Source organism: Scyliorhinus canicula, chromosome 8 (assembly GCF_902713615.1).
Source record: "Scyliorhinus canicula chromosome 8, sScyCan1.1, whole genome shotgun sequence".
Taxonomy (NCBI): Eukaryota; Metazoa; Chordata; class Chondrichthyes; order Carcharhiniformes; family Scyliorhinidae; genus Scyliorhinus; species Scyliorhinus canicula.
Window position 1 is genome coordinate 152,122,953 of NC_052153.1, and position 12,792 is coordinate 152,135,744.

General features: G+C 42.2%; 1 protein-coding gene across 1 annotated transcript in view; it reads right to left on the reverse strand.

Annotated features, from left to right (window-relative positions):
• The window catches only part of LOC119969928 (low-density lipoprotein receptor class A domain-containing protein 1-like), a 55,607-nt gene that overhangs the window by 41,663 nt on the left and 1,152 nt on the right, over nt 1–12,792 (reverse strand). Inside the window, exon 2 of the mRNA XM_038803896.1 lies at nt 5,410–5,529. Coding sequence (XP_038659824.1) covers nt 5,410–5,529 — 120 coding nt within the window. The remainder of the gene's footprint in view (nt 1–5,409; nt 5,530–12,792) is intronic.

Below are 12,792 nucleotides of genomic sequence, written 5' to 3' on the forward strand. Positions count from 1 at the left end.
CCTAGTCTCTTACCTGCTCTTGTAGCCACAGTAATTATGTGGCTAGTCCAGTTCCATTTCAGGTCAATGGTAATCCACTGGATGTCGATAGGGGGGATTCAGCGATTGTAATGTAATTGAATATCAAGGAATAATGCTTAGATTCACTCTTGTTGCAAATGGTCATTGCCTGGCACTTGTGTGGTGCAAATGTTACTTGCCACTTGTCAGCCCCCAGGTATTGCTGCATTTGGATGTAGACTGCTTCGCTATCTGAGGAGTTGGGAATGGTGCTGAACATTGTACAATAATCAGCAAACATCCCCACTTCTGACCTTATGATGGAAGGGAGATCATTGCTGAAGCAGCTGATTATGGTTTGGCCTAGGGCAGTACCATGAGGAACATAGAACATACAGTGCAGAAGGAGGCCATTCGGCCCATCGAGTCTGCACCGACCCACTTAAGCCCTCACTTCCACCCTATCCCCATAACCCAATAACCCCTCCTAATCTTTTTGGACACTAAGGGCAATTTAGCATGGCCAATCCACCAAAACTGCACGTCTTTGGACTGTGGGAGGAAACCGGAACACCCAGAGAAAACCCACGCAGACATGGGGAGAACGTGCAGACTCTGCACAAACAGTGACCCAGCAGGCAATCGAACCTGGAACCCTGGCGCTGTGAAGCCACCAGGAAGTAGGAACTCCGACAGTGATGTCCTGGAGCTGAGATGACTGACCTCCAACAACCGCAACCACCTACCTTTGTGCCAGGTATGACTCCAACCAGTGAAGAGTTTCCCCCTTGTTTCCCATTTACTTCAGTTTTGCTCGGGCCCTTAATGTCACACTAGGTCAAATGCGGCCTTGATGTCAAGTGTAGTCACGCTTACTAGGGTTGAATAGTGATGAACAAGAACTGAAACTTATTTATGTGAAATATAATTCCTGTACTTGCATCCAGGTCCAAATTAAAATAAAGTCAGTACCGTCTAGTTGTCTGCAGTAAGGCTTGATATACTGCTCAGTGTGGATTAATTACTCCGTTCGAGACACTTTGTGAAAATCAAGCATTTCATCAGTTTTATTAATTCGTTCTTTATGCTTACTCTATCTGATCCATTGTAATTTGTTACTGCATTCCACCTAAAAAACCTGCATATATATATAGTGCCTTAGCATTATCAAACAAAATCAAAATGAAGCTACAGCAGGGATATTAGAATAAGTGACCAAGCTTTTAAAAGCCCAGAGAGGTGTAAATGTGGAGATGTTTATGGAGGGAAAACCAGAACTTAGGGTTTAGGCAGCTGAAGACAGGACCATCGAGGGTAGGGTGAAGGAAATTAGGAATGCTTCATGTTTATTCCTGAAAATCACAATACTCAATGGGTTTAAAACACATGTCACAAGTAGGCTTACTTGTGACAATAATCAGAAGATTAGAGGATTGAAGGTGTAGGAGAAAGTTGAAGAGATGAGGAGTACAGCCCCAGAAGAACCTGAAAACAAGGTTGAGAATTGTAAAATTGAGGCGTTGCTGAATCAGGAGGCAATGAAAGTTTGCAAGCCCACTAGTGATGGGTGAACAGATCTTGGCGCTAGTTAAATTCACATTTTTGTGTGAACTCAATTTTACAGAGATTGCAAGGTGGGAATCTGGTCAGGGAGCAATGGAAAAGTTGAGTTTAGAGGTGATGAAGGCATGGGTTAGAGTTTCAGCAGCTGACAAGCTGAGGCAGGCAGAGATCAATATGTTAGCAAGGCGGAAGAGGTGGTTTTGGTGAAGGAGAGGATATAGGTTCAGAAGCTCAGCACAGGGTCAAATTGGGTGGGCAAGTTGAAAATAGTCTGTTCAGCCTCAGTGGCCAGAGGGGAATGGACTCAGTGTTCAGGGAACAGAGTTTGTGATCAGTTCAATAATTAGCTTCTAATCTGTCAGATTTACTTTTAATAAAGACTTGCTTGTTTGAATTTTCAACTCAAAGACCCTCCGTTAAAACAGCACATCAATACAGTTTAACTGCCGAAAGAGAGCCAGATTGTGGGATAACATTTCTCCTCACCTTTCAGTTGTCCTCAACAAGATGTGTTTTAGAGGATGTATTTTAAACCTTTTGAGTATTGTGATTTTCAGGAATAAACATGAAGCAGACTTGTGGGCAGCATGGTTGCACAGTGGTTAGCACTATTCCTTGACAGCGCCAGGTTCCCAGGTTCGATTCACAGCTTGGGTCACTGTCTGTGCGGAGTCTGCACATTCTCCCTGTGTCTGCGTGGGTTTCCTCCGGGTGCTCTGGTTTCCTTCCACAAGTCCCAATAGATGTGCTGTTAGGTAATTTGGACTGATTTCTGATTTCTCCCTCTGTGTACCCGAACGGGCTGGAATGTGGCGACTCGGGGCTTTTCACAGTAACTTAATTCAGTGTAAATGTAAGCCTACTTGTGACAATAAAGATTATTATTATTTTACACAAACTCCAAGATCCAGCCACCAATTTCCATAGTTACATAATTCATGTTCCAAAGAGTTTAGTAAAATCTCATAAACCATAAATCACTTCAGATATCTTTCTGGTGACTCAGCCTTCTAATAATAATCTTTATTAGTGTCACAAATAGGCTTACATTAATACTGCAATGAAGTTGCTGTGTCAATGTGGTCCAGAATGCATATAGACACTGCTTACATATCCTTAGCGGGCCTGACCCGGTATTCTCCAGGGCCTCTGCGATGCTCTGCCTCCGATGCGGTGAGTTTCCGATGGCGCGGTTCACTTGTGCTTTTAAAAATCATGAAACCGGCGTTCTGGCTGCTGAGGGAGAGGGGGGTACGGAAAGTATCATCATAGTTTGCTCACAGTTGTGCCGCTGGCCGGGGGGCTTCCGCCAGGGCTGGGGGAGTAGCAGGGGGTGGCCAGGAGGTGGGCCGTGGAGTTGGGGTGGATGGGCATGGAACACAATTGCTGTAGCCGGAAAGGTAGCCATGCAGCTGCGCCTGGCCCTGTAAGCCCACTTTGAACTTGGGGCCACGGGTTGTATAGGTGTCCCCCCCCAGACCACCCGCCTAGATGCCCTCTGGCCCCAGCCGACCCATCAGCTGTGTGGGCGCGCTCCAGCACAACCAGGGCATTTGTTGGCTGGGATGTGTGTGTGGATTGTGATGTGTATATGCGGCTGCAGCTTGTCAGCCGCCCAAGTGTCAATCATGGACCCTCCGAAACCCTCACCGTTTTTCATTTCAATCCTCGTGGTGGCAATGCAAAACTGGTGCTGAATCGATCCAGGTTCGGCACCAGTTTTATTGTTGTGAAAGTCCACGAATTCTGCGTTGCCGTCAATACTTAGTCTCAGAAACGGAGAATCCCGCCCTAGGTCTCAACTCCTCTCCAGCTAGTTTTGATCATGCTTCAGTGCCTCTCATTGTCCACATATTTGGTTGGAGCTGAGGGGATTTACACAAAATGGCAAAATGATTCATAACCCATCAATATGTAAGTTACAATTAGGTCACAAGAAGATTTTACTTGATGTTCCATCTTCATGACCCTGCCAGGACTGCAACCATCGTCTGTTAAATGTCTTCCATTGAACTGGTAAAAGTGATCAATTTGCATCTGGAAAATTCATTTTCATTTTAAGTAACCTCCATGCATTTTTGCTCTCTCGTGTCAGATGACCAGGGTCAGGAGAATTTCCGTCTCCATGAACGTGACTCCTGAAGAACTGACCCAGATGGTCACATTTTCAGTCCGTGGGTGGAAGTACAATAGTAGTCGTGGCTGCTGACCTTGGAAATAGTTTGGAGGTGGAGACAGGCCCAAAGTTGGTTGGATGATTCAGTCAGATACAAGGCCATTAGGAAGGTTAATTTGAGAGCCTGGAAATCGGTGGTTTTGTTTTTGTGCATTGGAGCTGTTATTGAGCAGTCATGTGAGTGCAAAATCTTAAATGTTATCCAACTTACCCTGGAACAGATGGCCCATCATGGGCTTTCCATTGGAAAATGTAGTTATTGGTGCTGCCTATTCATGTTGGGTCAAATCTTCTGTGAAGGATGGGTCGGGGGAGGGAGTTAGATGGGTTGTGGGTACGGCGTTATAGTCAGAGGAGTATAGTCATGGGGTGGGGAGGAGATGGATACGGGGGGGGAGGTAGTCAATTGGTGGGGGTTGGGGATCAGGAGGTAGGTGCTTGTCAGGGAATCATAGGGAGTGGTCCAAGGTGGAGGATGGTCAGGTGGTAGTTGAGGTAGTAGAGGGGAATCAGGATGTGTGGGGGCAATCTGGCAAGCATGAGGTTATAGTTGGAGGGTGTGGTGGTTTGTTGGGAGGTGATCAGTGGTATGGTGACAGAGGAGCTAGACTGTTTTTTATCCTTCTAACATTTCCTGGGTAACGCTTCTGCTGGAACGATCCAAAGTCTCCAACTTTAAATCAGAGTTCCAGAGAGTCCAACATGTAGGGCAATTTTTCAATGAAAAACCTCCTAGGTAATTCCAGTGCATTCCTTGTGTGCAGACTTCTGAGGAGTACCTCAGCATGTCTCACAGGGTACTACCATCTGAAGACTGGAAAATCTGGGCTATTGTACTGAAGGAGTACACTGAACCATTTAAAGCATGAAGAGGTGTGAAGACACAGCCATAGAGTGGCAGCATCTTTGCATCACCAACTGCTAAAGGTATTCTGCATTAATTAAGTTTGCTAGTAAGCCGTAGGGGATGTATGGTGAAGGTACCCAGCGGTGTACTGAGGAGCAAAATTAAATTAGGGCAGCCCAACATAGTGAACCTCAAGAATAGAAGAATAAAGAGCAGTACAAACAAATTAAAAGGCTTTGTATTTGAATTCCCAAAGCATTTGGAATAAAATCAATGCGTTAATAGCGCAAATAGAGAAAAAGGGATATGATTTTGTGATATGCATAAGCATTTATGTAAATATTAACAGATATGACCTCCAACCAGCAGGTGGCAGTAAAGAACAAACACCTGACACTGCAACCTCAGGGAGTCTGGAGATAGTCATTGTAGTGGATAGTCGCATTTGTAGTAGCTCTTGGATAATTTTATTATAGTAATTTAATGGTTAGTGATTTTAGTAGTTTTCATATTGTTATCTGACCCATTTTATTGTTCATCAATAAACATTCAACTAGTCATGAACTAGACGTTCTCTAGTGCACTAATTCCGTTTGGCCAAGCACCAGAATGTAACATGGTACCAGGATTCGCGATCTGAAGATCTGAAAGACCAAGATAACAAAGAAGATAAGAATTTCTACTAACCACTAAGAGCATTAGACAGATATAGCTCAATGCACTACTAGTCATCGAAGTCAATGATGGATGGTGTGAAGACACACCAGCTTCGAGTTACTGGTACGGTAGATGCAAATAAGCGTGCTTTTAAGCAGCAATTTACATTCTACATAGCAGCTCTAGATCTTGAGGCACAGCCCGATGAAGAGAATAGCATTGCTGCTCACTGTAGCACGTCCACAAGTTATCAAAATCTTTAATACCTTTACATTTGATAGCGAAGCTGATGAGAAAAATTTTGACAAAGTCATAAAAAAATTCGATCAACATTGTACACCTAAAAAGAACAAAATGTTTGAATGGTACATTTTTTGAACGTGCTCACAACAGGCAGGTAAATCGTTCAAACATGGAAGTTTGCAAGCATCCATGATCTGAGATCAGATTGTGTTTGGTATAAGCGATGACAAAGGTCGTGAAAGATTGTCTTAACAGTGGCGCCCATTTTAAATGATTACCCGATGCCACCATTTTGTGAAAACGATGCGGCAACAGGCATTTGCAAATGCAATGTCCAGCTTTTGAAGAAGTGTGTGCTAAATGCAAAGGCTAGAATCACTTTGCAAAAGAGTGCTTTTCGAATAAAAAATAGAAGTGCACAAGTTGATAAATGTTGTTGATGAGATAAATCTGGAAGACATGTTTTTTATCGATGTTGTATCTAGCGAAGACAGGTTTCACAAACTGAAAAGTCTTTGAAGCAAATCTGTAGTAATAGTAATGAAATTGCGATTGTTCATAAAGATAACTGGATAGTTTCTCTAATGATTAATCAAGCATTAGTGAATGTTAAACTCGACATGGGAGCAAGAGCTAATCTCATACATTTGTCAGACATTCAAGAAATTAAAGTTAAACCGAAAATTTAAATCGGTACTTTTGAAAGATTATAATGGTAAACAAATCAACACTCTTGGCATATGTGAAATGGATGTTGAGGTGATGGACAGGATTCATAAAGTAAAATTTTCGATGGTGGAAGCAGATCGTGAATCATTACTGGGTGTGGAAGCCTGTGAAGCACTTGAATTGGTAAAGGTAATATACTGTTAAAGCTGAATGTGCTTTAACCATGTACAATACATCGGTGGATTCAATCGTTAAAGCGTTTCCAGAAATATTCCAAGGATTTGGAGTTTTGTCATCACTTATCGGATCCAACTGAAAGAATGCGCAACCCCATTATACATACTCCAAGGTGAGTATCAGCACCATTAAAGGATCGGCTGAAAGCTGAACTGGAGAGGATGACAAGGTAGGGGGTGATAAAAAAATTTGAAGAGCCAACAGATTGGGTGAACAATATGGTTTGAGTGAAGAAACAAAACAATGACTTGAGAATCTGGATGGATCCTAAAGACCTCAACTTAAATATAAAGCGAGAACATTATCCAATTCCGAAACGTGAAGAAATTATGAGTGAGATGTCAGGAGCGATGTTAGCAAACTAGATGCATCGCAGGATTTTTGGCAGCTCAAATTGGACGAGGAAAGCACAAAGCCGTGCACATTTAATACTACATTTGGGTGCTACTGTTTTCTCAGAATGCCATTTGGTATTATTTCAGCATCTGAAATTTTTCATAGCGCAAGGACAATGGAACACATTGTAGAAGGAATTCCAGGTATAGGTAGACGATATCATCATTTGGGGTTCAACAAAAGAAGAACACAATGATAGGCTCATTACAGCATTAAGAAGCATTTAAAAAATGGTCTCAGGTTATATGAAGTCAAATGCCAGTTTGGTGTTGAAGATATTGCATTTTTGCAAGACAAATTGTCTGCCCGAGGTGTACAACCAGACCAGTTGAAAATAAAGGCGATATTAAACATGCCACGTCCAACAAGCAAAAAGCTCTCAGGATGCTAGGTATGAACAATTTCATAGGTAAATTAATTCCTAATTTATCAGCAAAAACAACATGCTTGTGGGAAATAATCAAAGAGGCTACTATTTTCCAATGGTCCGAAAAACATGAGCAAGAATGGCGAACTCTGAAGAGAGCATTGACAACAGCTCCAGTGCTGACACTCTTTGACCCTACAAGCAAGACAAAAATCTTGACTGATGCGTTGAAATATTTGTTAGGAACAGTGTTATTGCAGCAAGACAGTGATGAAAATTGGAAGCCAATTGCTTATGCTTCTAGGCCAAATGACTAACACAGTGTAGATACGCTCAAACAGAGAAAGAATGTTTAGGTCTGATCAATGGCTTAGAAAAATTTCACACTTATGTATATGGCCTACTGACATGCTTGGTTGAAATAGATCAGAGACGGCTAGTAGCAATTATTTATTTATTTAATAAATTTAGTGTGCCCAATTTATTTCCTTTTCCAACTGAGGGACAATTTAGCATGTTCAATCCACCTACCCTGCGCATAAGAACATAAGAACTAGGAGCAGGAGTAGGCCATCTGGCCACTCGAGCCTGCTCCGCCATTCAATTAGATCATGGCTGATCTTTTGTGGACTCAGCTCCACTTTCCGGCCCGAACACCATAACCCTTAATCCCTTTATTCTTCAAAAAACTATCTATCTTTACCTTAAAAACATGTAATGAAGGAGCCTCAACTGCTTCACTGGGCAAGGAATTCCATAGATTCACAACCCTTTGGGTGAAGAAGTTCCTCCTAAACTCAGTCCTAAATCTACTTCCCCTTATTTTGAGGCTATGTCCCCTAGTTCTGCTGTCACCCGCCAGTGGAAACAACCTGCCCGCATCTATCCTATGTATTCCCTTCATAATTTTAAATGTTTCTATAAGATCCCCCCTCATCCTTCTAAATTCCAACGAGTACAGTCCCAGTCTACTCAACCTCTCCTCATAATCCAACCCCTTCAGCTCTGGGATTAACCTAGTGAATCTCCTCTGCACACCCTCCAGCGCCAGTACGTCCTTTCTCAAGTAAGGAGACCAAAACTGAACACAATACTCCAGGTGTGGCCGCACTAACACCTTATACAATTGCAACATAACCTCCCTAGTCTTAAACTCCATCCCTCTAGCAATGAAGGACAAAATTCCATTTGCCTTCTTAATCACCTGTTGCACTTGTAAGCCAACCTTCCGTGACTCATGCACTAGCACACCCAAGTCTCTCTGAACAGCGGCATGCTTTAATATTTTATCGTTTAAATAATAATCCCGTTTGCTGTTATTCCTACCAAAATGGATAACCTCACATTTGTCAACATCTTTGTCAGCATCTTTGTGTTGTGGGGGTGAAATCCATGCAAACACAGGGAGAATGTGCAAACTCCACACAGACAGTGACCCAGAGCCGTGATCGAACCTGGGACCTCGGCAGCGTGAGACTGCAGTGCTAACCACTGCGCCACCGTGCTGCCCTTCACTGGTAGCAATTATAAAGAAAAACTTGAATGAGATGTCAACGTGAATACAGAGAATGATGAATAAACTCCAGAGGACGACTTCAATTTTATTCATACTCCAGGAAAACATATCATAGTCGCTGATGCACTCTCACGAGCTACAGATATGGTGGAAGAACGATGGCGGATGAGGATGTCCAAGTACATGTAAATCTTGTGACAGAGACACTTCCAATGTCCAAAGCAAAATCAAAGTTGATCAAAGAAGAAAGCAAAAATGATGCTACAAAGGATAATAAAACATCTCAGTGAGGGATGGCCAAAAGGATCCTGTTCCAAATATCACAACATTCGAGCGGAACTAAATGCAGCCAATGGGTTTTTGCAAAGGCAAAACAGGATTGTCATACCACAATCTTTAAGATCCATCATTCTACAGAAAATTCATGAGAGGCACTTAGGCATTGAAAATGCAAACTAAGAGCTAGAAACATGGTATACTGGCCAGGCATAAATCAAGACATTCAGATGGTAGAAAACTGCAAATTGTCAGAAATTTCAGTAGAGGCAAAGAAAAGAACCAATGCAACTGGGCAAAATAATAACGATCCCATGGCAGGAAATGGGGATTGATCTTTTTTATCTAGGAGGAAAATAATACTTTTTTTAAGGGGCAATTTGCCATGGCCAATCCACCTAGCCTGCACATTTTTGGGTTGTGGGGGTGAAAAGCATGCAGACATGGGGAGAATGTGCAAACTCCACACAGGCGGTGACCCGGGGCCAGGATTGAACCCGGATCCTCAGCGCCGTAGGAAAAGAATACCTCTTAGTGATCGACTATTTCTCTAAGTGGTACAACTATCCAGCTCGTCAGCTATTTGCGTCATCAAACATGCCAAGGATATTTGTGCTCGTCATTGCATACCACAAGTTGTCATGAACGACAATGGCCGATGTTTTAGCAGCCATGAATGGACAGAGTTTGCACATCACATCAAGTCCTCTTTATCTGCAATCCAATGGGAAGGCTGAAAAAGATGTTCACATTGTGAAGCAACAAAAAAGCAACGGACAGCTGGGAAGATCCATATCTCGTGTCACTTAGCGATAGAGCATCACCATTGATTAATGGGTTATCACCTTCACAATTGTTAATGAATCAACAACTCAGAACCACCTTACCATGTATTTCAAAGCAGCCAACCAATCGGAAACTTTTGAAGACGTTTTCATTTCAAAAAAGGAGGCAGGAGAAATGTTATAAAAGATCTACAAGATGTCTGCAGCTGTTAGCAAAGAATGATACAGTCAGGATAGAAGATCATGATGGATGGTTGAAGTGTGCAACGGTAATACAACCATCAGGTCCGAAGTCATACATCATCGTTATGGATCAAGGGCAAGTACTACGAAGAAACAGGAGAGCCTTGCTGAAGGTTCAGCAACCCATTGTCTCAGAATCACTAGATTATGTGGGGAGCAATCTCAGGACATCTGAAGAAATGCTACCTCAGCACAGAAACAGAACAAGCTGAAGATGTGAAAAGCACAGAAACACAGCAAGAACCATTTTCAGAAACATCTGAATGCCAGTCAAATTCACAAGCTCAACCAGTGCTTTGAAATCGACAAGAGACAAAAGCCAGACAGACTGAATTTGCGATGGACATTGAATATGTAAATAATTGAAATATTATGCATATCATATGTATTGTGTATTGAATTTAAATAATATATGTAAATATTGTTCATTCCCAAAAGAAAGGGGATGTGATGATATGCATAAGCAATTATGTAAATATATTAACAGATACGACCACCAACCAGCAGGTGGCTGTAAAGAGCAACCACCTATCACTGCAACCTCGGGGAGTCTGGAGATAGTCGCCGTAGTTGATAGTCGCATTTGTAGTAGCTCTTGGATAATTTTATAATAGCAAGTTAATAGTGGTTTTAGTAGTTTTCATATTGTTATCAGACACACGTTATTGTTAATCAATAAACATTCAACTAGTCACAAACTAGACGTTCTTAAATGCACTAATTCCACCCAAGACATGAGCAGTGTAACCATTGCTGAGACATGGTTACATGGAGACTAGGTCTGGGAGTTGAATATCCAAGGGTACTCAGTATTTTGGAAGGATAGACAGAAATTAAATGGAAGTAGTGTAGCTTTGCTAGTAAAGGAAGGGATCAGTGCTGTAGTGAGAAATTATATAGACACTGGAGCCCAAGACATGGAATCAGTCTGGGAAGAAATAAGAAATAGTAAGAGCAAGAAATTCCTGGTGGGAGTAATCTATAGGTCCCCAAAAGTAGTTTCACAGAGGGCACAGTATAAACCAGGAAATACTGGGGGCTTGTAAGAAAGGTACGGCAATGATCGGGGTTATTTTCATATGCATAAATAATGGGTTAATCAAATTCGCAAGGGTAGGGTAGCCAAGAGAGAGAGAGAGAGAGAGAGAGAGAGTGTGTGTTCATTAAATGCATTACTTGGAATAATATGTTGTGGAACCAACTAGGAGGCAGGATTTTTGGATCTGTATTGTGTAATGAGAGATTAATTAATGACCTCATAGTTAAGGATCCTCTAGGGAAGATAGATCACAGCAGGATGAGAAACTGGAGTCCCACACTAGTGTTCTGGAGTTAAACAATGGTAATTACATAGGCATGAGGACAGATTTGGCCCCAGTGAACTGGGGAGGAAGACTAAAATGAGCAGTGGCAGTTGTTTAAGGAGATACTCAATTCATCCCAACTAAGATACATTCCAGAGAGGAAGAACATAGAACATAGAACAGTACAGCACAGAACAGGCCCTTCGGCCCTCGATGTTGTGCCGAACAATGATCACCCTACTCAAACCCACGTATCCACCCTATACCCTTAACCCAACAACCCCCCCTTTAACCTTACTTTTTAGGACACTACGGGCAATTTAGCATGGCCAATTCACCTAACCCGCACATCTTTGGACTGTGGGAGGAAACCGGAGCACCCGGAGGAAACCCACGCACACACGGGGAGGACGTGCAGACTCCGCACAGACAGTGACCCAGCCGGGAATCGAACCTGGGACCCTGGAGCTGTGAAGCATTTATGCTAACCACCATACTACCGTGCTGCTCCTTACGAAAGATCGTAAGGAGAAGGAAACCATGGCTAAACAAAGAAGTTAAAGATAACATTGACAAAAATGAAGGTGTTCCAGCAAAGGCCAGTGGAAGGTTGCAACACCCATATTCAAAAAGGGAGGCAGGAAGTAGGAAATTATTATAGACCAGTTAGTTTAACATCTATCGTTGGGAAATTGTTAGAATCCATTATTAAGGAAGTAATATTAGAACATTTGGAAAGTCAAAATGCAATTCCTCAGAGTCAGCATGGTTTTATGAAGAGTAAATCACGTTTGAAGAATTTGTTAGAGTTCTTCTAAGATGTAGCAAGTCAAGTGGATAACATGGATCCTGTAGATGTAGTATATCTGGACTACTGGAAGACGTTTGATGTGGTACCACACAAAACCATGGGGTTAGGATAATTTATTAGCTTGGATAGAGGACTGGCTAACTGACAGAAGACAAAGAATCGGGATGAAGAGGTCTTTTTATGGTTGGCAAGATGTATCTGGTGGGTTGCCACAGGGTTCAGTCTTCAGGCTCAACTGTTTACAATATATATTAATGACTTGGGATAGAAGGTTCTATTTGCAGATTACTTTAAAAAGGTAGGCAGTAAGTTGCAATGAGGAAATAACCTTACAAATGGACATGGATAGGTTAGGTGGGCAAAATTTGGCAGATGGAGTTTAACGTGGTTAAATGTGAGGTTATCCATTTTGGTCAGAAAAATGGAAAGGCAATTTATTATCTAAATGGAGAGAAACTTCAGAGTGCTTCGATGCAGAGGGATCTGGGTGTCCTCCTACATGAGTCACAGAAAACTAATATGCAGGTACAGCAGGTAATAAGGACGGCAAATGGTGTTTTGGCATTTATGGCTAAAGGAATATAGTTTAATATTTGAGATATTTTGCTGCAACAGTACAAGGCATTGATGAGACCCCACCTGGAGTACTGTGTACAGTTTTGGTCCCTTTGCTTGAGGAGGGATGTAGATGCATTGGAGGTA